Source organism: Myodes glareolus, chromosome 14, assembly GCF_982192425.1.
Source record: "Myodes glareolus chromosome 14, mMyoGla1.1, whole genome shotgun sequence".
Lineage (NCBI taxonomy): Eukaryota > Metazoa > Chordata > Mammalia > Rodentia > Cricetidae > Myodes > Myodes glareolus.
In genome coordinates this window covers 13,483,670-13,504,349 of record NC_142039.1, presented here as the reverse complement: position 1 = coordinate 13,504,349, position 20,680 = coordinate 13,483,670, and the positions used below count along the sequence as shown (strand labels likewise).

The window sequence follows — 20,680 nt, the reverse complement described above, 5'->3', positions numbered from 1 at the left end:
CCAGTTCTGCACCTGCTAACCACGGACTTCCTGGTCCCTCCTCCCAACTCCAGGCAAACACTGCCCTAGACTGTCTGTCTTTCCGTGTCTGTCTTATTTCACTAGTAGTTTCCCAAGGCCCGCCCAGGTCATGGCACGTGTCCTGCATGCATTCCAGTGAGCATGGACTGCTCTTCAGGGTATGTGTGTGCCACACTTTGTTCATCTATTCATCTACTGATGCCGCCAACACATTGGTGAGAGACAGGAAAAAGCTAAATTCTGAGTCAAGAGAATGAAGGAATAGTGGCATGTTTTCCTTCTATGACCTTCCTGTCACATAAGCCACGTCATATTCCTTGGAATGTAAAGACAGACAAATTTAACCCAAAAGCTGACAAAGCAAAAACACTCTGGTAATGGCAAACTACAAGGAAGTATGCGCGAATGAAGACAGAACAGTTGAGTTCTTATTTTCAGATTAAGATTAAAGGGAGGGCTGGAGAGATGGCTCAGTGGTTAAGAGCATTGCCTGCTCTTCCAAAGGTCCTGAGTTCAATTCCCAGCAACCACATGGTGGCTCACAACCATCCGTAATGAGGTTTATAAAAATATTTAAAAAAAAAGATAAAAAATAAATTAAAAAAAAGAAAAAAGTAATAAAAAAGATTAAAGGGAGGCCGGGTTTAGCAGTGCCAGCCTTTAATTCCAGCTCCCTGGAGGCTGGGCAGTCGGATCCCTCTCAGTCAGAAACCAGATTGGTCTATAGAGTAAATGTCAGGCTAGAGGGCTACACAGTGACACATTGTATCAAAAAATCAAACAGGATTAATGAAGAGATAGATAATTCATCTGTATTTGCATTTCCTGAGGCCTTTTTGCTAAAAAGGAATAGAACTAAGTAAAGCATTCAACAGGCTAGAATTAGAATCTGTTTCCAATTAGGAGAAATTAACAAAAAGTAAGATTTTTAAAAACAATTTTTTATTTTTTAAAATATTAATTCTTGGAGAACATTGTACGATTTATCTGGATCATATTCACCCTCCCTCCCCAACTCCTCACTTTGGGTCTTCTTAAAAACCAATTAAATCAGCAGGGGTAGGGAAGCTGGGGTGGTGGTGGGGCACACACTTTTAATCCCAGCAATTAGGAGGCAGAGGCAGGTGGATCTCTGTGAGTTCAAGGCCAGCCTGGTCTACAGGACTAGCTCCAGGACAGCCAGGGCTGTTACACAGAGAAACTCTGTGTTTGGGGTTGGGGGGTGGGGGGGTGGGGGTGGAGAAGCAAAACAAAACAATCAAGTCCAATTGTGCTGCTCCGATATTCTTGAGTATAAGCCTGCCTGGAGTGTGAACCACACACCAGCAACCACAGCACTGTCTCCCAGCAGCTATCAAGTGCAGGTAGCATCTCAGCTAGTGTGCGACTCGCTATCCACTTTGGCACTCTCCATGCTGGGAGCCTGTGCGGGATTTCAGCTCATGCAGGCTTTGTGCATGCTGTCACAATGGCTATGAGTTCATGTGTGCAACTGTCCTGCTCTGCCTGGAAACACTGGTTTCTTAAACCACTTCTGGGTCTTACAGTCTTTCTGCTCCCTCTTCTGCAGGGATCCCTGAGCCTTGGCAGGAAGGAGGTGCTATGTCCCACTTAGCACTGAGCACCCCACAGTCTCTCAGTCTCTGCATGCTAAGCAGTTTTGAGTTTCTGTATTGCCAGCTACCAAAAGAAGCTTCCCTGTATTGAGAGCAACACTAATCTATGATATAATAATAAACCATCAGGAATGATTTAATACTACACTCATTTGGCAGAATAATACTAATAGGTTACCCCTAGGTTCCATGACCTATCTAGCCACAGGGTGTTGAGCCAGATAACAGTGCCAGGCATGGGTTCCATCTCATTGATCAGGCCTTAAATCAACTGGGAGAGCAGCTGGTTGTTTCCACAGCTCATGGGCATGCCCTAACAGGGCAGTCATCACTGCAGCTCACCGGGTACCCGATCTCTCCCTTCCATAGCACGCACAGCACCTTCCAATACTCTGGAAACTAGTCAGAAGGGATGACGCTTCCAGGTACACTTGGTTTCTCCATGTTACATAAAACAACTTGAAAATTAACGTACAAAAATGATTTTCTAAAGATCATTATATTATTCATGTCATACTATATAAAGTACTAAAATAGATATAAAAGTTTAAACATTCTTAATTTGTAGCATGTGAAACATATTTCATACACATACTTAAAAACTTTATAAAAATATTTGCCCATAGGGCAAAACAACAAAGTGAGTTTTGGGGATACGGTAATATACATTTAAGAAAACAATTTGACGTGCATTACATAAGTTTCCAATTAAAATACTATGAAACTAATTTAAATTTTATACAAATTTGCTCAAAATAGAATTTGAGAATCACTGTCTAGAACTGGAGGAACTTCCAAATGATTCACACAGGACTGTGAGGAGTTTGGCCACCACATGCACATTGAGACTGTTGCCAAGAAGCCGGTACCGCTGCTTCACCGTTATCTTCTCGGGAAACTCTAGAAAACAGAGGTGGCCTTTTCAGTATAGTTACTCGCAATGCTAATGCCTAGAAATAAAAGATACCTTTTAGTAAAGGCACAATGGCCACTTATAAATACATTCGTGTCTTCTTGGCAGTGTCACGGCCAGCGAAGGCCGATGCTATACAATCGACCACCTAGTGACATTGTAGTGTGTCCGTGTAAGCACACTCTGTGATGCTCACACATGAAACTGCCTAAGAACACAGTACTAAGAAATTATACGCACAGCTAACACAAAGGATAGTAAACTGCTAATATGACCATGACAATTTACAAATAAATGAGAATTTGGAGGCCCGAATACTGTATAACATCATGCTATAATGCTAATAGCAAGAGGTGTTGTATAACACAATTATATCAAATAATATCAGAGTACCGCTAAGGCAAACACATACTCAGAGTTCACAAAAACATGTTATTTCACTTTGGAAAAATGGTGGCTACTATTTTCTCAGTAATTTTTTTTTTATTTAACAATACTTATCAAAATTTACTCTTTTTAAAAAGTATTTGCTTTGTGCATTTTAGGATAGAGTTCTCAAACATCTTTATTTTCATTACTTCAAAATGAAATATGCTTGCCCCCATCAGTGGCAGTCACTCCCTATATTTGTCTTTGTTCACCCCAAGCACTATGTTTGATACTATTACAGATTTGGCTAATTTAACTTCATATACATGAAATCAAGAGATATGCTTTATGTCAGTCTTTTCATAGTTATCATAACGTTATCAGGTCTGTTCACCTCAGAGCAAATTCCAGTGCTTACTTTCTACTAGCCAATACTATTATTAAGATAAGACATGTTTTATTATTCATTCATCTACTGGTAAACTCTTGAGCTGTCTCCATTCTGGGATACTATTATAATATGTACATATTATGGGAGTTTTTCTTAGATATGTATCTACAGATGAAACTGCTGAGTCACATTCGTTTAATGTCTGCAGAGATGTTAGCACTGTTTGATTTCACCCTGGTGGATATGAAGAAATAGTTCACTGTGGTTTTCCTACATTTCTCTAATAAGTAATGACATTTAACATCCATTTCATATGTTTATTAGATATCTGCCTATTTTCTTTGAAGAAATGTATATTCGAATAATTTTACATTTTTATGTTGAATTATTTTCTTTTTATTGTTGAGCTATAAGAGCTCTTTATATATCCCGTAGCTTGTTTTCATAGTTTGCTTCCATAAGCTGATTTTCTCTTACCTGATTTAATCACATTCAGTGTGATTTGTCATAACAAGTGAAGCAAAAGAAAATTAAACAATAATATAAAGGAAATAATTAAGAACATTAAGAATAGTACAATTTCATATAATTGTAATGAAGAACCATTATGTAAAGTAGCTTCACCAATATTAGACTCTATATTAACTGTAATAAGATATCAGTAATTACTATAATAAAGCCGTCATCTGCAATTAAGCATGACTGTAAAGCTTATATCGTACAGATAGTGAGCCACAGGCATGCACCTTACTAATCTCAAAGATTATTCAGTTCCAAAAACCACTAACACAAATGTGTTTACAAGGAACTTTTACACTATCCTAGGGAATGATCCTTTGCAATGTTAAGGCTTCACTAAAGGAAAAGGTGAGTTTAGGAACAGAATTTTATTTTGTGCAGATATTAAAGTCTAAACTAAGTGATAGAAAAATTATAATAGTTTTTAAGTTAACAGGTGATTTTAAAAAGTCTTGATATATTAAAGAAACTAAAGTCTTCAAAAACAAAACCACATAGAATGCATGAGATGAAGACAGCAGCTTTTCCCAGTAAAGGTCAGTGTCCCTCTCCTAAAGCCAGCTAGTCTCAGACAAGCAAGCTGACAAGCAAGACACCAGGACAAAATGAACAGAAAGATCGATATGATTCCATCATTGCCTGGGAACAGATGGCTCAGACAATGTTCATTTTTGTACCCATAGCTAATGTTGGAAGCACATATGAAGGACAGTTGTGTCATGTTCTATGGTAACATCTGGACAAGACTGTCAACACAAGCAAATCATATATTTTAAAAGAGGATTCAGCAATTTAAAATACGTAACAATAAACAAATGAGGCCATGAATCTGAGAAAGAACAAGGAGGGACACATGGGAGGGGTTGAAGGGATGAAAGGGAAAAATGAAAATGATGTGATTATATTTTAATCTAAAAAAATGTTAAAAATTAAATGGAATAAAATGAGGATTCCTCATAGTATTTTGTGTACATATATATTTGGAAGAACCTCAAGAAATTCTACTTTACTCAACTCAAATTTCAAAACAGAAAAAATATTTATGAAATTTATAAAATAAAAAGTAGCCGTCTCTAGGGTCTACCAAAATGACTTAGTGCCACTACTTAAAGACATTTAGGTAAATAGGTAAAAAGAGAATCCTGCAAGGTATCCTTTGACCTACACACACACACATCATGGTAGATGCACATGTGTATGCACACACATAGACACAATAAACAAATAAATGTAATATTTTTTATGTAAAACCAATATAATTTTTCTAGGACAATATGTAGGCAGTTAAGCACACTAACTCAGTCAACTGTCATAACACTTCATAAAGTGGGTGTTATAATTACCTACATTTTACAAAAAAGAAAACAAAAAGAGGAAAGATAATCTAAGGTAGAGCAAACAAAGATTCTAGCTTGGTTTGACTCTGGCCCTCCAAATCCCTTACCAAGCTTCAATATTACCATGGTGACCACAGCTCTAGAGGTAAAATAATCAGATTTCTGAGACTGAGGTACTCACTTTGATTAGACAATCAATAGCTTTTCTTTTAAGAAGTATTTAGAGTACATCTGCTTGTTCAAAATACGAAGAGAATAGTAAGTAGGAAAACAGACTGGAAACCAGAATTGAGCCCAATCCTCAGCTCCTAAACTTTCTCCCTTTGTGACATAAACCAAGGAAGGTCTGCCTTTCTTTAGTAGCAATCTCTAAGACATTGAGGATTGAATGGGATGACCAAAAAAGGGGGGAAAATAGTAATTTTTTCTATCTTAAATTATGTCAGTGTGGCGATTTCTCAGAAAATTAGAAAACAGCCTTCCTCAAGACCCAGCCATACCACTTTTGGGTATATATCCAAAGGATGCTCAATCATGCCACAAGGACATGTGCTCAACTATGTTCATAGCATATTTGTTTGTCATAACTAGAACCTGGAAACAACCTAAATGCCCCTCAACTGAAGAATGGATAAGAAAAAAGTGGTACATTTACACAATGGAGTACTACACAGCAGAAAAAAATAACAACAGCTTGAATTTTGCAGGAAAATGGATGAAACCAGAAAACATTATTTTGAGTGAGGTAACCCAGACACAGAAAGACAATTATCATATTTACTCACTCTTAGGTCGTTTTTAAACATAAAGCAAAGAAAGCCAGCTACAAACCACAATCCCAGAGAACATAGACAACAATGAGGACACTAAGAGAGACTTACATAGATCTAATCTCCATGGGAAGTAGAAAGTAGAAAAAGACAAGATCTCCTGAGTAAATTGGGACCATGGGGACCTGGGGGAGGATTGAAGGGGAGAGGGGAGAGGCAGGGAGGGGAGCAGAGAAAAATGTAGAGCTCAATAAATATCAATTAAAAAAAGAAAAATAAGAAAAAATAAAACCAGATAGAATACAATTATAGTGTTTTCCCTTCCCTTTCCTCCCACCTGTCTCTCCTGTGACCCCACTCTTGTTCCCTCTTAAAATTATGGTCTTTTTCAATTTTTATTGTTACACACACACACACACACACACACACACACACACACACACATATATTATATATACACCTAAATTTATAAACATAAACTGCAGCAATGACAAGTCTTTAAAGGACAGGCAGTAGAAGAGAAGCCTGGTTGCTGTGTGTATGCTCACAGAAGCACATTCTGAGAGCAGTTAAATGGGATGGCCAGCTTGCTGTCAGTGTACAAGAGACCTCATCTGCAAGTTTATTATTTAGGCTGAAACCTAATCTCTTTTGCCCATTATCCACCTCACAAACAGGCATCAATAGTACAACTGTACTAGACTTAAAAGTCTCCCTTCTATATTCAAATCCTTAAGCAGAGTTCTCAGAGGCAGATTTCCTCCTCCTAATCCTGGAAAAATGCTGGGTGGGTCTAGTTTTCCCTTTGCCTGTTTAGCCAGGAATGGGGAGCACTCTGAGCCCCTGGTGTAAGAAAACATGGATGTTTTAGACCTAGAGTGCTGGCGGCAATGGGACGGGAAGGGCTTGGGAACACTGTAAGCACAGGACAGTGTCCAGGCTTCATGGCGCTAATCTCTGGATTTCCTGCACTGTGGTGAAGTGAGGACTTTGCCTCCCTCTATCTCTGCCTTTGTTTGTCAGTTCCCCTGCTGTTGATCCCCTAATGCTCCGGAGTGCCCTCACATTCCTTAGAGTAGACAACAAAGGCAAATAACTGATAATGCATCTTCACTCAAGTAAAAATCAACCTCAAATCCAACCCCTATCCAACAACTGGTTAACTCAACTACCCTTTACCCTCTTACTGTGAAAATGCCAATTGAGCCTAGCCAAGCCTGGTAGTATTGACTGTAATCCCAGCTACTGAGAGGGCTGAGGCAGAAAGATCATGATTTCAAGGACCACCTGGGCTAAAAAGCAAGCTCATTACTGCCTGGTCAACTTAGAGAGAGAGAGAGAGAGAGAGAGAGAGAGAGAGAGAGAGAGAGAGAGAGAGAGAGAGAGAGAGAGAGAGCGCCTTTCTCGTTATATTAAAAAAAAAAAAAACAAAGGGAAGGGTAATGTAGCTGGGTGCAGCATACTTGAAGCTCTGAGTTAGTAAAAATAACAAGAAAATATAGGGGAGAAATTGAGGGGATCCCCACCATACACAAGCTAGCATGGAGTTACCAAGTTCAGACTATGGCAACACAGATGGAAACAGAAAGGGATCCTATCCACTCCCGAGGGAGTTAGTAATCAACACTCTGCCCTCAGCCTGGCTGGGCTGACTCACTCCTGGACTAAAGGAGAGGGAAAGCGGTCAGAAGGGAACTGAGACATGACTGAAGAGAAGGCTAGAAGACAAGGCTCAGCGCCTTCACTGAGACACGGCTGAAGACAGGCCAGGAAAACCAAAGTTGTCACAGCATACAGGAGGGGGATTCACAAACTCACCTGTCCTGGCAGGGATTTACTCATGAAACACACATGTGAGGTCCTACTGAAATGCTGAGAGCTTTAATAAAGGAAAGCTGTGACCCTCATGGATTTCACATACCAAATTCTGGAGGAAATCCCTGCAGATTTGCAATTTCTCTAGGTGTGAAATATCGCAGTTTGAGCGTTGACAACTTAGCTATCTTTTCTTCCGGGGGCAAATTATTAAGAGATTTGAAGACATTCTCAATCTGTTAAAAAAAAAATCCACAAGAAATTAAAAAATACTGTATGACTAGACTTACCATATCCAGTTGTGAGGCAGCTGGAAGTCAGTGGACAAGCAATCTGCCATGTCACACGGAGCAGAACGTACAAGTGAATATCTCTGTGAACAGCTGTATCACTGCTTCAATAATGGCAACAGACTTAGAAAAGCAAAGGCTCTACTGAACTGATCAGGACCCTAAGACACATCAGTAAGTATAAAAATTAGAAAATTATAAAAACATACAGGAAACTGAGTCAACTAACAAAGTCAATTTCATAATGCTAACAAGAAAATCAGTAAGTAAAAGAATCACACCACAGAAAATAAAACGTGTTAGCTGAACATTTCAAGTATTTTAATATTCTTAAATATTAAAGATAATATTACTGAATAGAAAGTTTAAATTTAAAAACATACATGGTACCTGAACATCCTCTGCAGTCTGTAACACTGAGCCTGTCCCTTCAATGTAGCTTCCATACCTGAAAAATTCACATGAATAATACATATTTTAATGCCAAATCTCTCTCTCCCTCCCTCCCTCCCTTTCTCTCTCTCTCTCTCTCTCTCTCTCTCTCTCTCTCTCTCTCTCTCTCTCTCTGTGTGTGTGTATGTGTGCGTCTGTGTGACTGCTTATGTATATATAGGTGTGCATGTACATGCGTGTGTGTGAAGGCCTGAGGACAACACTGGGTGTCATGCCTCAAGGACAACCCAATGTTTTTTGCAGACAGGCTCTCTCCCTGGCATCAAACACACCAAATAAGTTAAGCTGGCCATCCAGCAAGGCCCAGGGATGTGCTGGTCTCACTCTTCAGAGCTGAGTTCGCATATCCATGCCACCACGCCTAGCTATATTTCACATGTGTTCTGGGGTTCCAATTCTGGTCCTTATGCTTATTAAAAACAGTGGACTAGCCCGAGATCTCTTTCTAAAAATATTTTTACATGATAAAATATTTCTCGAATGACATAAATTCATATTCTTCTAAAACATCTTAGTATCATACAAATATGCTTTTTAATTTAAAATAGAATAAGAAATAATTCTATTTAAACTTCTCTGAAAACTAAACATGGCAGTTGAGTTGTATAGATACCACTGGACACTGTATTAGCATTTTTGTATCAATTGTCATATCTGCAATGTTCCTTGTTAGAAAGTACACACTATATTACAAAGGTCCCTGTCACATTAAACCAAATGTATAGATGAAAATATGTTACTATTATTTTATAATGCCCGAATTATAATTTCTTTTCAGCATTCAAAATCTTTGGCTCCCTAATAGCACAAGAACCTGAGTTTAACTCTCATTCACCCATTTTTCTCTTATTAGCATCTTCATTTAAGAATTAGTTTAAAATTACATAAGAAGTATAAAATACTTCAGAAATGAAAGGGATAGTATTATTTTTCTGTTGTTGACAAGTTGGCTTTCCATCACGAGCACTCTCTTTTCACAGTAAGGACAATTTAAAGTATAAACTAGAGAAGTACATCAGGGAAGAGTAACTGTTTCCCTCTGTCTCCTCATATGTGCTGCACGTTTAGACGTGTGCACCGCCATCTTTAGCAGAAGACGCAGAAGTGTCACAGTGAGGCTTCCTTTACGTCATCTCTATTATAAAAGAGCACCAAGGTTGCTTTTATTACAAACTGGTAAGTATTATTTTATGAGAGTCTTAACCAGAACCTATTGGCCCTGGTAATGGACAACAGTTGAGTCCTCCTGGAACACAGCAGCAGACCATAAAGTCAGCCCGAGTCTATGTGCCTATAGGACAGCAGCGCCTTTCCCCAGCCTAACAACTAGCGGGCAAGAAGACGGTCGGAATTGTCACATCACAGAGAGTGAAGCTGAGGGGCGTGCACCAAACAGAGACAGCATTTTTAACTTTTTTCCTAATCAATTTCCCCCATCACCCTGTTTTTTAAAAATTGTCAAAAAAATTATCGTAAGTCAGGGAACAACCCAAAATAAAACACTAAATGTTCAACTGTAGGTAACTAACAAAACAAATTACACTCCTCTTTCACCATGAACATCCAAGGCATTCTTATATTCCATGGCAATAATATCCAGAGAAGATTATGAGTGGCTCTCCTCTAAGCCAGCAGCCACCATTTTGGAAATTCACCTCTGCCCTCGTAAGAAAAGAGTGCCCCAGCTAGGCCTGTTGACTGTTTTGTTCCTCGTAGAAGGGTGGGAAGGGTCACAGATGTCACCTGAGTATCCACTGCTCCCTACCAATGTGCTGTGCAACTCTGCCTTCATTGCTGATGGCGTCGGGAAGAACTCGAGTACATAGCCAGGGAAGACTAGATAAAGGACCTCGATCTGCGCAGATGCAGGCAAGCCATGATCCTTACTGTTAAAGGCTTCCCAGATGCAGCCTGTTGGGAGTCAGGAGTACTTGCACCCCTTTAGGTAACCCCTCCTCTGTGCTCTGGAAGGAAGCCCAATAAACTCATTGGTTCTCAAGAGTGAACTTCGGTGGAATCATGCTTCAGTTTGGGGCTGGAGCATTTGTAGTAGGGGTATTGTTGCCATGGTGAGAAGTATTTTATGTTCATGCCAGGAAGCAATATTAATAGCAACACCTTTGGAAGGCCATATAGTATATTGATACCACAGGCTGGCAAAATACAACAGATGGCCAAGAGACAGATGACATAGGGAGTTTTATAATATCAGTAACTTTTGAATTTTGGAACATGAGAATTCATTATCTATTTAAAAATCCAAGTAAATTTTAAATTGTAACTGGATGATTCAATTTTATTTCCTTAAAGTAAAACATAATTTCTTTCAATATAGTAATAGACATCACTCTTGAGGTTTGATGTGTCTCAGAGAAAGAAATGTAATGTTACCAATGCACAAACTGCAGAAATCATGCTAAGACAAGTATTGAAGCTATACAAAGGTCATTCGCAAATGGCCTTGTCTTCCACGAACACTCTGTGGGTGGTGTACAGAATGTTCTGTGCGAGGAATGTTCACGCATGCTCTACTGGCAATTAGGAAAAAAGTCAGTCTAAGAGAAACATTTTATCAAACAGTTCTTGCTCTGAGAACTAAAAGACTAGCTATGAAACATGATTACTTTAGATAGAGCACAGAGGGAATCACTTTCAAACTTACCCTTTGGTAAAGCACATGGACCTCCTGGACGTGGGCCTCACGATATCCAATAGAAGAGCATATCGCAGCAATAACTTTGGTGGTAAAAGGTACTGGCTTGGGTCATCATCTTCAAGAAACTCTTTCAGCATCTGCACAGAGAGGTCGCTGTCCTGCTGGTGCTTCCTGTCCATTTCTTCTGCGGTTTCAAGCTTAAAAAGAATGGTATCTTTTCCTGAACGCTGTGTGCTGCTGCTACCAAAGCAGGTGCTTGGTTCAGGACTCTCCTCTCGTAGTTTATTTTCTGCAACTACTGAACAGTTTTGTGGCTGCATAGTTGCACTTGTAGGAAACTCCATCAGTATCTGGCATTAAATTAGAAAATAAAAACTGTCAAAAGTTTTATTTAAAATAAGAGACAAATCAATAATATTAACTGAACACTTGGAAATCTTTTTAGTCTTTATAAGGTTGACATTAAACAGATAAACATAGTGATCTGCTTGTATTTACATGAGCTGTTGTCAGAAGTTATTAGTCATACAGCCATACAGAAAGAGAGCTGCAGAGGATTTATTTCACGGAATTCCTGTTTGGTGTGCTTATTAATGGAAAAGCTCACAAAATATAAACAGCAGCACAAGGGGGAAAGAAGTTTAAAAAGCAATGTTGACATTGGAAAATGTGCAGAGAACTGAAGATTACCAAACTCCTCCATTAAAAAGGAAATGCTGCAACATCCTCAATTAGAAAACAAACTCACAGTGCTTTTCACTGAGAATATTCACGTCCCATGGGGGTGCGGTGGGCACTGTGGATGATTTGATATAGTAACTCATAATCTCATATAAACTTCTATTTTACAACTGAGAAAAATACTCAAGGAATTTCTAATGTAAGTCTTCCTTAATACACTTTTCACGTTGTTTCTGAACCACCCAAACAGAAAGAACATCTGTCACTGGAGAGTCAAAATGATGACCGTCTTCACAGCAGACCACTGGCTTCCGAGCTGTACTGGGGATGGTTATGTGGAAAACTCTGAGCCACTGCAACTCTGTTATCTTTCCTCATTTCTTATGAAAACATAAAATTACTTACCAAGAATCTCAACTTAGTAGTTGAAAATTTGATGTTAGCTTATACTAATGATTACTACATTTTAACCAATTAAGATAAATAAAATTGGCATCAGGGAAAGTACAATAAATATGTTTAAAGAGGCCATTTTAAAGACCGCACACTATATTTTAGCAGAAGTAATCAAAGGCTTTAAGTGGAAGAGAAACTGACAAATGCAAAAGTCAGTGGTCCTGGAAGTTATGGGGGAGACAAGGATAACAATGCTAATGATAATTTTCAAACTTACAAAGCCTTTGTGAGCTTTAGTTCTATTTAGCTTAGTGAAAAGTAAACCAAAGAGAGAAGAGAGATAAAAGTAAACACCAGGAGAAGCAGAGGCCTGGAAACGGATATAAAGAAGACCTGTATTTTAAACTCTACAGGCACAGAAGCCTAAGTAGGTACTGAGAAGAAACTGGCAGACTGAGATTCACTCACGAGTAAACAGTAATAGCAGCAGCAGCAACAATACCTGACCAGGGACCTGAAAAGGTAAAGGCTCTGACTGACGCTTTGCAATGAGAAAATATCGTAGCCTCGAGTTTGGAATACCAAGCTGCAAGCAAAACAGAAAGGCTAGTTACCATATGAAATTTGGGAGATTTATAGCAACTTCAGCATCAAGATGCAGACAGATATGCCCCTTATTTGTGCCAGAGCAAATATAGCTACTGAGTTTTTGGAAGACTTCTTCTATTCTTACTTTTACTTTTAAAGAGGAGGATTTACTATACTCTAGAAGAAGCAATGATCAGAAATACAGTTAAAGAGATCAGTTACACTGCAAGTCCTGACAACATATATATTTAGTTTTTAAACTAGGTTTTCTTTTCATCTGTGCACAAAGAGCTATATAATATAGCTAACGATGTTAAGAAACTAAAAGGAATGGCAAACACAGCAACACTTACAACATCAATCTTTCAAATAGCAAGTGCTTTGATTTCTTACATGAAATGAAAACAGTGCTTGCAATCTAATGTCATTTAACAACAAGGAATTATAAATAATATGTCCACTTTGCTTTCAATCTTGGACTACACAAGACACCTAATTCAAACATGTAAAACTCCATTTATTTTCAAAACCTACAATCGTTTATTTTCCAAAAAGAAAGATGCATGATATTAAATGAACCTATTTTATGTACAGGTAAATCAACAAGCATGAACTGTGTTCTTCAGAAATTAATAGTCATGTCTGAGTCAATTTAACACTCATATGAAATATTAAAAATAGATCTATATTGTTTATTACATTAAATTCCCTGGGGCGGGGAAGTCCTTAAATGATCACTCATCTAAGGGTTTGCAATTGTGATACCTACAGAGGAAGGAGATAACAGAAACTCTTGATACTGAAAACCACAGGCTTCCATTGTTTGTATCAGCAGCTCTCTGGAAAGAGAAAAGACCCAGCTCTTGCTTAGACATGGCATCCTTATATAACAACACACATAACACTTCATCAGCAAGAAAAACCCAACTCTACTAAAGCCATTTAGAGACAAGTCTCCCAAGTCATTACCTGAGAAATTGCATTTTGTTTTTAATTTATTTTTCAATATAGCAAATATTTTTAATCTTCTCTCATATATTATACCCTGATCACAGTTCTCTGTCTCTCTTCTCCCCCAAGTCTAAGACATGTGCAAGACAAATACACGCTTTACCTTGTAGATGATACTTCAAAACCTTTAACATTTTCTAGAAGAATATACTTGGGTAATTTCTGCAATCTACAAACCAAAACAAATAGAAATACAAATATTTTATTACAAAGAAGTAAAAAGAAAATCACAACTTGTAAGAAATGGAGGCTTAAGTAACTTTCTAGATTTTAAAAAAATGAATTTTAAACCCTATTTTATTCATTTTTCCCAAGACATTCTATACTTGAAAAAGTTCACACTTGAAGAGCTAACTTTCACTGAAGCATAGCTCATAATCTGGCTCTCACGGGCTTCTGCATGACTCCCAGGGCTGCCATTCAGCCCAATGGCAGCGATCACCGGCACCGGCAACATCTGCATGACTAGAATGAATGAGTAGCAGGAGCGAAGGTAAGCTGGCTCCTGACAGCTCCGTCACTCACTATGGAGGCAAGTATGCAATTCTAAAACATTTGTTGTCATTTTATTAACTGTGACAGAAGAAGGGGGCATGTGGCAACCCCTAATCTCTACAGAATGACAAGCATTACATTCTTCCAATACTCATAGCTTTAAATTTAAGGTAAAATTGCAAAAATCTAAATTACCTTGGGAGAATATCTAGAATGTACAAGAAGCTATTTGTCCTTGGATCAGTCATATCCCCCTGTAGGCCAATTCTAAAAAGAGCAAAGAAAACACAAAAGAAGTTTATCAAAAATTTTACATAATGATACCAAAAAGATTTAGTCAGTTAAAAGAATTCAAATAAGTTGATCTTTACCCCAAGGAACAAAACCGAAAAGAAAGGAAAACAAGTTGGTTGGGTAGGTGGTGATCCCAGTAGACGACATTGGTGATAACCGCCATTTAAGCAGACTGGACAAGAAGGGACACTGAGATAATCTTGTCCCGGTGTAAACAGACCCTTGATCTCAGGGTTTAGACAACCTAGGGTCAGCACATGGAATCAGGCAGCACTGGGCTAGCAAACACAGTGGACAAAGTTCACAGCATGGCCAAGGTTCAAGTAGAAAGGAACACCAGGATGGGGTATGGAAAACAGGACCAGAGGGTCAGGGTTTCCATGATCCTAAGCTACGTGACATCTCTATCAGTCTATCAGCGGGTCTGAGATTAAAGACTGGAGACTAAACTGGTCTTAAACAGAGTCCTCAGAAATCTTCAGTTCTATATTCTTTCCCTTTCCACCCAGAGCTCAGATATCAACTATGAAATCGGGGCTGCAGCAGAAAGAGTTAGGCTAACCTACAGGGAAGATGGCAGGAGGGAAGACCCTGGGTCACTGCAGCAGTACATGTCCTTGGGCTGACTTCTGCTCTGTGCACACTAGGCCACAGGCCCCCACGTGCTTAAAGCCACCTTCCCATGGAGGGTCCTCTGCCTTCTCCAATAAACTCCCACCCCGCTTCCTCACAGCTCGAATCGAAACTCTGGAAGAATTCCCCTCTCTGGGCTTGACCCACGCCACTTTCTCCTCAGTGCTCTCGTGGTCTTGCAGGGCTCTTACAGCACCAAATGTCACTGTTATGTAACACTAATTTATGAGCCATTCTTTTCAATTATAAACTCCAAAGATCAGGAACTACAACATCAGACACACTACATGGCATCCGGGCACAAGAACCCTCAGGGAGACAAGCTTCCTCAAGTTCAAAGATGTTACAGCACAAGATTATTCATCTAAATCAAAATATGTATTACATATAACACTTCAGCCAGCCATATTAATACAAAATATATCAATGATTAAGAAACAATGGTTCTGACCTTTGTCTATCTGTATAGTCATGGGAAAGCTAAACTTTCTATGCCTCAGTTTCTCACCTACAAAATAATAGTAAGATTAAGACTCTATTAATATTGCTACTTAAAAATAATATATCTTATTACAGAAAATAAATTTGGTTTAAGACACAATTCCTCGAGACACATTGTTAACAATTACTGAATAAATCTGAAATTAGAAATTATAATGTGGCTATGAAAAATCTAAATTATCATGTTAATTTTGAGAAATACACAATTTGCAAATATATGCTAAACTGGCTTTCAATTTTTTACATAAGTAATTTACAAATGAAATATTTCTGAGGAAAATTCAGTTTCACTGATAAGAATTGGCTCTGAATGCTCAACAGTTTATAGGAATTATGGTAATTTGAAACAAAAATAAATGTACCTTAGATATACCTATAACACAGTATTAGACATTTACTACTGAACAAATTATCTTGCTCTTCTGACTGTCACTGTCAATTCCTATGCTTGGTGCTGGATTACAATATGAGTGCAGGGAAGGATACATTTACAAAGTACTGTAAAGCTGTGAACGTGCAGCGAGGGTCTTCAAAGATCTTCATGCTTCCCCTCTTCCCTTCTGCTGTCTCTCCCCTTTCTTTTCCTATTTGTGGTGAGGGATGTATGCGTGTGTGTCATGATTTGAACACAGGGCCTCCTACATGCTAGGCAAGTATTTGCCACTGAGCTATATCCTCAATCCACACAAACTCTTCCTTAATAGAAAATATTTATTATACATACCTTGTGAATGGCTGACATGGAGGGCTCATTAAAATCATATTGAAAGATAGCTTGTCAAACTCTTCCAGTGAAATACCCTAAGGAATGAACATTTGGAAGAAAGAAAACATGCACAGAATGAAAAGAGGAAGTACTAAACAATTAGAACTAAGGAATCAGACATCGTAGGTTTACCTAACACCGTGCTTTACACTGATTTCCCAACGCAATCTTGTCAGGAAAACACTGGCTTCCTCCACAACACCTGTCCCTTTAGGTCTCAGGTGTAACACTGCTGTTTTTGGACTTGACCAAGTAGAACTTTATTTTGTAAGTAACCAGATTTGGCAAAGGGCTGGGGAATCTTTAAGCATCCATCTATCAATGTGCTTCTCTGTTTCCAAGGTGTGATGTAATGAATAGCCAGAACGGTCAGCTTAGTATTATGTCAATTTAGCAGAGTAATAGTAATAGGACAAGATTAATTAAAATGACCCCTAATCGGCTCCATTTACACATGCATATAAAACCCACATATATGTACAACAATGAGAAACACTGCCAATTCTCATCAAGCACTCTTGGCCAGAAATATAAAAAGAATAGCCCAGTATCACAACCTCCCTAGTAATTATAACAAATCTCTAACAAGCATAAGTATTTTGATAAATTGGGAAAGTTTATGCTCTGGATTCTATGAAGGGTGAATGAAATTGGGAACATGTCAGCTGTTGCCACTGAATGAAAAGTTAGTGACATGTATAAGGCCAGGAAATAACATATGAATCTTGAGATGTGCTCATATTTTTGAATTTTATTACAAGAGATTAAAATGTTCAGTAAAAAACACCAAATTTTATGAATACTCTCAGACACAGTTTTCCTCTTTTCCAGCATGATCTCATTAATTCTATCAAGACAATCCTTACTTTTGACACTGCTGCATTTCTAAGAGAAAGCTCACTTTGGGTCCACTGTGAGCATCCTTCAGATAAGTTTTCATCAACCTGTTTATGTTTTGTTTGTAACTATGGAGTCTGTACTCGTAAGACAATGGTATTCCTATCTTGTAGGGTAGAACTGATAAACAGTGAAAGCTTACGCTGGCTAGTCCTTACCCTGCCCTGCCCTGTGAACGAATTTCATGCATCAGTTACCATTTAGTCATCTATCTACTGTCAGCTCTGACCACCTTCCATCCTTTATCAGCATTTCATGGCATTTCTCTGCCACTTTATATGCACAGTATGTTAGTTCATTTAGCAATTTTTATAAATCAATCCATTACTATTTCCGAGTAGCATTTACATGGCAGGCATTGTTGTATACAACAATGAGCAAGCCCAGTGAGGAGTCTGCTCATGACATTTACACACTAGTCATTAGGAATTTCTCACTTGCTAGCTAAATTCTTTGGTTTTATCTACAGCTTTTTGATAAAGGAATTCTGCCACTGGTTATGAACCTGTGTAATATCTCAGCCTGACCAGAGATGATAACGAAGACTTTTCTGGCAGGCTTTGTGGAAAAAGTTGTCTTCCTCAGGACTGGCCTGGTGCACAGCCAAGACCATATCCAGTCTCCGAAGGGAGCTGCTGTCGCGATCTTGCCACCGTGGACAGTCGTGCTCTTGCACTCCAATTACTGCCCCCCTTCCACAGCATTCGCCGTCCTAAATGACTTCCTCTCTCCATCTGACAATGCCTGTCACAAGTCACCTGCTAGTGTCTGCTAGAGAGAGGAGGAGTAGACTGGAAGAATTTCCTCCCCGCCCCTCTCTCTCTCTGTACCAAGCACTCTTCCACTTCTTGGTCTCCCACTCACCCTGTCCTCATACCTTAAGCAGGACACAGCCCCCATGTGCTGATCCATGGAGACACAAGGTAAACCAGGGTTTTCTCTTAAGTTAGATTCTGGCTGATACTTTATGACCTCACCTGCATATGTTAACTGGAAAAGTCAAACCATAGAGGCAAAGAGTAAACTGGTTGAAAAACAGTGGTGGGAGAGCACGAAGCCACTGGAGTGAGTTTGGGCATCTACTGTATGGCATGGCGATGTGCTTTGTCCCTGCCCAGCAGGCTCACACAAAGTAAGAATGTGAGTGAGCTAGAATTGCTCTCCCAGCCCCTTTTCTTGTTTCCAATAATTTTATAGACTGTGCATATATAATGATTTACCATATCTATTAAAACTAGCAAAGAAATATAATTAAAGTTTGAATTCCTTAAGCTTCTATTAGTATATATCTGAGGATTGCAATAGGTTCAAATACACACAATTTCTCATCATTTCTCTTAAAGAGTAGAACAGACAGGATATTAAATTGTTGAAAGTTAAGAATTTGTTGATTCAGATTATGTTTGGTTACATCTACTTTAAAATATTTATATTAAATTTGATTTTGTAATAAAAGTTTTTAATAAGATAATAACCAGTGCTGCCATTTGCTATCTCACAGAAATTATGAAACCTAAATTTACCGAAGTCTGTACATTCAACTCAGAATTACATATTTTGGGTATTCTTGTTCTGAATGTGTTTATTCTGCTACCTTCATGATGAGAAGGCTAAACTGATTCTGGTTGGCCATGAAGCTTATGACAGGCACCTTATTAGTTATTATCATACCTTGCACTGTAGTCAGGGCCAATAATCCGTATCTAGACAGACGATGGGCCTTGGGTGAGGACCTGCTACTCCTACCCTGCTAAAGTGACAAATAAAAGACTATGGTGTGCTCAGCCTTAAGTGAGACCTTTGTCTCCTCCCCCCTCACTCGCACGTGTGTGCATATGTGCACTCCCAAGGGTTGGAGGTCATCTTAGAAGAGGGGATAGAAAGGTTGAAAGATCTTGGCAGTGGACGACTACAATGAAATTCTTTAAGAGTTTAACTTCTAACAACTTTACCTTCATTTTTAAAAAAGCCAAAACAACCTTAGAAGCCCTAGAAAGCTGTATTAAATGTAAGAGCTACTGTTGTTAGCATGTAGTAGACTTCAGTTAGAGCAGGATACCACTGCAGGGAAGAGACTGAAAAATTAAAGTAGGATCTTAACGACTGCCACAGCTTCTGCTAAGTAATTATTTCTAGACAGCAGTGAAGGGAGGCAACTCCCAAACAGAACCAAGTAATCTAAACAGTGGAGGAGAGACAAGAAAGAGGTCAGGGTGACTAGAATGTGTCACAGGATGAAGGAAGCACACATTATCTGCACAGCTGCCTCACTGAACCTCTGGGGTCAGTCTGTGCACACAGCAGTCACGACACCATAAGATGGAACAAAGAACATCTACCAAGGAGAGAACAGTTACTAAGAAGATATAATTTCCAGATTTTACGTAAGATCAAGAGTCACTTATACCAAGTAGAGAACCTAGGTAAGTATGGCAATAATCCAACAGAATTTACATTGCCTGAATTTAGTATGTATTAAAAACTACCACTATCAAAGCCTTGGGTTATTGAAGTAAGAACTGATATATTCGTCCTACTGAGAAAAGGGCCCAAAGATGCACCCATAAATATGTGATCTGTTCCTTATAACATGTCACGGGAACTGACTAAAAGACTACCTTCAGCAAATGATAGATTTTACATTCCCTTATGGTAAAAAAATTTAGCCCATTCTACATACTGTATGCAAAAAAGTAAGTGTGAATGGATCATAGTTCCAAATGTAAAACCCAAATCTACAAATCTAGGGGAAAAAATAGAAAAATTTTGAAAATGAAAAGATTTCACCAAATACACTGAAAAAATTTCTGTGCAGGAAAAAAATTTCTACAACTATAACTTCTGCTCTTTGACAGGAATAGCTAAAGAAATAAAAAGGCAGGCTATAGAATTAGAGAAAATATTTGTTATATCCATTCTGAACAAATAAGTTTCATACAGAAAACAAATGTAGCTAAGTAATAAACTGCACACTTCACATGGATGCCCTATTACTGTGCATAACTGACAGCTTCAGGAGAATTTTGCATGTAAAATTTCTACAATAAGAAGTTGAGGCCTTATTTTTCAATATTTCACAGTAAGAAATATTGGGCTCTGTTGGGTTTACTTTTGCTGCCCTGTGGATAAACAACTCAGAATGAAATTACTGGGCTGTGTGACAATTATCTGCAAAGTTATGAGATAACGGAAGTTTCGCAAAGAACTTTAATAAATCTTACATTACATCCATCAGTGTCTCAGTGAGAACACTCACACATCAGCAGAC

At 38.5% G+C, this 20,680-nt stretch overlaps 1 protein-coding gene across 3 annotated transcripts in view; it reads right to left on the bottom strand.

The window, feature by feature from the left end:
• Nucleotides 1-941: 941 nt before the first annotated feature.
• Trdmt1 (tRNA aspartic acid methyltransferase 1) overlaps nt 942-20,680 on the bottom strand; it is a 32,428-nt gene continuing 12,689 nt past the window's right edge. The window contains exons 3-12 of one of the 3 annotated variants that reach the window (XM_085699062.2): nt 16,474-16,550; nt 14,517-14,588; nt 13,930-13,995; nt 13,585-13,654; nt 12,730-12,813; nt 11,157-11,500; nt 8,432-8,489; nt 7,858-7,987; nt 6,048-6,121; nt 2,398-2,537 (exon numbers count right to left, since the gene is read on the bottom strand). In XM_085699062.2, the coding sequence (XP_085555188.2) occupies nt 6,054-6,121; nt 7,858-7,987; nt 8,432-8,489; nt 11,157-11,500; nt 12,730-12,813; nt 13,585-13,654; nt 13,930-13,995; nt 14,517-14,588; nt 16,474-16,550 (969 nt within the window). In that variant the 3' untranslated portion in view covers nt 2,398-2,537; nt 6,048-6,053. Of the gene's footprint in view, nt 2,588-6,047; nt 6,122-7,857; nt 7,988-8,431; nt 8,490-11,156; nt 11,501-12,729; nt 12,814-13,584; nt 13,655-13,929; nt 13,996-14,516; nt 14,589-16,473; nt 16,551-20,680 lie in introns of all 3 variants that reach the window. The other 2 variants (XM_048461048.3, XM_048461049.3) reach the window with 2 other exon arrangements.